Source organism: Fusarium phalaenopsidis, assembly GCF_050370095.1.
Source record: "Fusarium phalaenopsidis strain FUZ10S chromosome Unknown contig_32292, whole genome shotgun sequence".
Classification (NCBI taxonomy): Eukaryota; Fungi; Ascomycota; class Sordariomycetes; order Hypocreales; family Nectriaceae; genus Fusarium; species Fusarium phalaenopsidis.
This window is the reverse complement of record NW_028145410.1, coordinates 3111866-3116959: the sequence shown is the minus strand read 5'-3', so window position 1 is coordinate 3116959 and position 5094 is coordinate 3111866. Positions and strand designations below refer to the sequence as shown.

The window sequence follows — 5094 nt, the reverse complement described above, 5'->3', positions numbered from 1 at the left end:
ATAGACAAAAGAGCTCTAAAGTATTACTTTCATTATGCCTTTTTTTTTTTTTTGATTATTTTATTGTATTTTAAACATCTGTGATGTTCTCGTATCTCGTTTATGACTCGTTTATTTCTTGCCCGGCAGCTATGCTCAAATTGCCGATTACGCCAAGGACATGAACTTGTGTTCTCTCGCATGGGTGGCAACCACACACTCACCTCGGACGTGGCCGTATTGTTACCCCAGAGATCAGCATTCTTTGCATCTTAAACTCGGATGACCGAGTAGCTCGATCACTGATGGATTGACCGACAACCTCGCCTGCTCTGAATCTGATATGATGTTGTTGCTGTCAAAATCGGGCAACCCGCGGTTCGGGTCATAGGAACTCGAACTCTGCTGCGATTGGCCCGCATAAAAGGCACACGACCATCAAAGGTTCCCTCGCGACGAGTTCCACAGAGACAGCATTTAACCGGAGTCTAGGTCCGTCTTGCCGGCCCCACCGTGCCGGGACCCTTGCCCGTTCTACGTCCGGCACACGGCAAGCTGTGGCTGACGGACGGCAACGGAACTGGTCAGATCATAGGCGTGTGGTTCGGCTCTCGAACGCCTCCTGCCTTGGCTGCTTGGCATTAGCGATGGAGGCTGATTCGATTCAAACCCGTTCGTTAGACGACATCCACTGACTCGACTTGCCTCTGACAGGCTGGGTAATACCGTTTCCCACTTTACCCGGCGACGGTGAGACGGCGACGGCTGACGGCCGGCACGTGGAGGCTTTAGCTGTTCCAGCCGCTCGGGGCCGACGATGAATCGCGTCAGGGACAAGGTGCAGAGCCCTGCAGACCCGTCACGACACTGGATCGAGACACCAACAGAGAGCGTCGGTCGAAGCCGGGGTGAGTGGAGATTTGCATCTCGACCTTGGAGACGGGCCGTTTCTCTTTGTCTTGCCCGTCATGTGCCAGACGCAGCTCGCAGCGCGGCTAAAGAGAATAGACGCTGGAACCCGTTACCCTTGCGTGATGGTCTGTCCGCTGGTAGCATGACGGTGCGGAGATGCCCACGGGGGGTCCCCTGGGGAAGTAAAGTTCTGTGGGTCAACGGAGATCAGGAGGAGACACGGGTAGCGTAGCATAGCATGTCGAAAAAACACGGACCTGGGCGAGGTTCGAGAATGGAGCCATGGCGAGGCCTTGATACAAATAGACTCGAGGCACCGCGTTCTGAGCCGACTTTTCTCTCACATCGATCATCGACTACAAGATTCCTGGCATTCTTGCCTCTTATTCACATACACAACTACAAACAACTACACACAACTCGATAGAGTTGGACCCTCAATATGGGAAAAGCCTACAACATTGGCCTGGCTTGCTTTGCAGCCATTGGGTATGCACACTCACCTCTCAACAGATCAAAGCACAGCATTCTAACAACTTTTTCAGCTCCTTCCTTTTCGGATATGATTCCGGTGTGATGACGGATGTCATTGCATCCAAGAACTTCCTCAACTTCTTCGACACGACAGACACATCGCCCATCGTCGGTGCCATCAACTCGACCTTCAACGGTGGAGCCGTCTTTGGTGCCCTCTTCGGAGGTGTCATCATGGACAAGTACGGCAGAAGGATGACCATCGGAATCGGTGCTATGATCTGCACTGTCGGCGCTATTCTCCAAACGGCGGCCTACCAGTAAGGAGAGATCTGCGAGCCATCATGACCTGACCTGCTAACCGGGTTTTCCAGTCTTGCTATGATGTTGATTGGCCGTATCATTGCAGGATTTGCAATTGGTCTTCTTTCCATGAGTGGTAAGTTTCCCGTTTTCCCCATCTCCACATTCTAGCTTACACATTCCCAAGTCCCCGTCTACCAGTCCGAATGTGCCAGTCCCAAGAACCGTGGTCTCATCGTCGGTCTCGCCCAGCAGATGATTGGCGTTGGTTTCATCGTTTCCACATGGATTGGCTATGGAAGTCACCACATGGGTGATCACTCATCCTTCCAGTGGCGGTTCCCCCTGGCCTTCCAGGCCCTCCCCTCGGCCCTCCTGTGCGTCGGCATGATATGGCTCCCAGAGACTCCCCGACATCTCATTGCCTCTGACCGCTTGGAGGAGGGAATGGAGATTCTTCGCAAGCTTCATTACGATGGCCACAACGACGACTGGGTCAAGGCCGAGTTCCAGGAGATCAAGATGACCATTGACGCCGAGAAGGCCGCCACCGCCCCCGGATGGCTTGTTATGTTCCAGGTTCCTCAATGGAGGAAGCGTCTGGCTCTTGGTACCCTGGTCCAAGTGTTTACTCAGTTCACTGGTACGTATATGTGGTGAAAATCGCCAAAACACCACACCCAAAACTGGCGATACCTCGACAACCACAATTCTGACCCGTAGAGCAGGAATCAACGTGATTGGATATTACCAGACTATTATGTATGAGTCATTGGGCTTTACTGGAAGCAAGAAACTGCTCGTTGCCGGCATCTACAACTGTTGCGGTCCTATCGCCAGTAGGTTTTCCCATATCAAGCTCCCCACGGGGTTCCCCACAACTCCAGCAGCTTACTAACCACTTCTAGACTTGTTCTTCATCACCTTTATCGCTGATAGAATCGGCCGAAAGCGTCCCCTGATCTACGGTATCCTGGCCATCACCGTCGCCCTGATCTGTGAGAGCGCCATCAACAGCCAGAACGTCGACGGCGAGAAGACAGGTCTCAGCATTGCTGGTGTTGCCTTCCTCTTCTGCGTCACAATCATCTTCTCCCTCTCTTTCGGCCCTGTCAGCTGGACTTATATGGCTGAGATCATGCCCTACCAGATCCGTGGAAAGGGATGTGCCTTTGCCACCGGTATCGGCAACTGGCTTGTTGCTACCTTCTGGGCCCAGGTCAGCCCTTACGGTCTTAAGGAGCTTGGCTGGAAGTTCTACTTCCTCTTCGTTGGTATGTCACAGATTCCACTGTACCATATGAAACCACCAACTAACGTGAAATAGCCTGGAACCTCGTCATCACCCTCCCCGTCCTCGTCTTCTACTTCCGCGAAACCAAGGGACTTTCTCTCGAGGAGATCGATCTCATGTTTGGCGACCGTGCCCTGGGTAACCTCCCCAACGATATCGAGAAGAGCGCTGTCATGGGCACCACCAGCCTCGCCCACGAGGAGGAGCCCCACAAGACGACCGCTTAAGAAACCGGAGTATATGTACAACGAACTATGGGATGTAATGAGAAGTCACGGCCGACAGAAAACTAAGATATAGACCTGTTGGACAGATCTAGAGCCGGGATGTAATAGGTAGCATGAGCGAATGAGACTACGAATTTGCACAGTTTCAGATATATCTAATTGTGTCTTGACCTACCACTGATGTGAGATCGAGTCTTACAATGTAGTGTTTCCGTGCGAGTAAGTTGAACTCGCCTGACCTTCGTCGTGAGATGAGATGTCTAAAACAACACCTTGAACACTCGACGGACGTTCATTTAGAGTTCCAATTAAGAACACTGGGAATTAGAAGGGGTCATATCAAGTCTTAGTATAAAGATTGAATAAACTTAGATATATTGCTCCTAAGTTAGGATTGCTCTAATGAAGAAACGTTGATGATGATTTGATGAGGATGACTGCCGTGCACAGATTTCCCAAACCGGAAAACCGGCATTCTGCCTAGAAACGAGACTCGAGATGAGTTGGCCTACTCTCCCTTAGAGGGGCAATTGATAGGTGTTGAAGAGAGTGCCTGATGGGTATGAATGATTAGTTTAGTCTGGTCATCTGAGTCTAGATGGATACCCTACCTATATATAAGCTGCGTGTACGTATGAGATGGAACAATCAGGTTTTATCCATGTAACTACCTACTTCACTACCATAAACAAATAAAGTGCTGGTAGTATTGCGTTTTAACGCCGTCATGTGCTGTAACCGTATTCGTTGCTATTGCGGTTGATGGTCTCGTTTAGAGCGAGCAGACACGACAACCCATTCGCAACCTGAACTCAAACTCTACATGGAAGCGTTCGTCGCATTGTTGAACATTTACGGTATGCTTCTAGTGCATGGGAAGCATAAGAACTTGACTCACAAGTAGCCAATTAGATCGCATCATTCTTGAATACCTACCTTGTCGGTGACTAAAAGGCCATTTCACAACCTGTCACATTATGTTGTTTCTTGTGTAGTTCTAGCGACTGTTTTGCATCCATGGATAGCTAACGGCACACGTTTCCAGTACTCTGCCCGTCAACGATGCCTCGAGACAGGATTTCTCAATCCACTGTCAACAAAGCCCTCCTACTGCGCAAGATAGGGGTGGGGGACACCACCAGTCTCTAGGAGGAGCAATGGTATCGGGACCTCACCTATGAGGAGATTCTTGTTGATTGGGAATATGCTGGGGATTGAGGTTCTTCGTCTGGGTTGGACTCTGATGAAGATTACTTTTAGCAGCCTGGTGAAAAGACAGCGAGCTTGGGGCACTCGCATCTTCTACGACTGTCTTGCTCAGGAGTTACGCTCTGCACAGGGTTTTCACAACTGAGGCCATTCACACATGACCATGGTGTTGGTACGAACATGGATGGGGAGAGTGGTAACTGGAAGGGTTAAGGGACTGCAGGATAGACTGGCAATGTTTGCAATGGGAGCCCAATCAAAGATGGAGCTAAGGGAGTTTGAGAATAATCGATTTGGGAGCCGTAGCCAAAGATGCTCTCACTTAGCCAGTGACTCAAGATGCTCGCAAGCTTCGCTCTGAATGAACCAATGTTCTCTCTCGTTCTATGACATTCTCTCTCTTTCTCACCAACTTCAGGTTGTCAGTGAATCACAGCCTTACCCCTGTCCACCTTCTTGCTCCTCTGCCTCTCCACCTTAGCATCTTCTCCTTGCTCTCTCATCTTATCTAACAGACACTCCCCTGTAATCTAATAAAATCTCTTTTATTTTTTATGTGAGTCCTCTAATATTCATATGGAATTTAGCCATTGATCCCTATTCTCTTTATTTTATTTTACACTATGCGGTATCAAGAGTCTCTTGCTCACATTACAGCTTCAGACAAGACCAAGAGAACAACAAGAGACATATCAG

General features: G+C 49.8%; 1 protein-coding gene across 1 annotated transcript; it reads left to right on the top strand.

The window, feature by feature from the left end:
* Window positions 1-1333: 1333 nt before the first annotated feature.
* On the top strand, window positions 1334-3189 carry LRP88_05224 (general substrate transporter; the record flags this gene model as incomplete). Its single annotated transcript, XM_083241783.1, has 7 exons — window positions 1334-1380; window positions 1437-1685; window positions 1740-1804; window positions 1856-2311; window positions 2397-2507; window positions 2577-2942; window positions 2996-3189. 7 exons carry the CDS (start codon window positions 1334-1336, stop codon window positions 3187-3189), a joined length of 1488 nt encoding a protein of 495 aa, XP_083102931.1.
* Between the last annotated feature and the right edge of the window lie 1905 nt (window positions 3190-5094).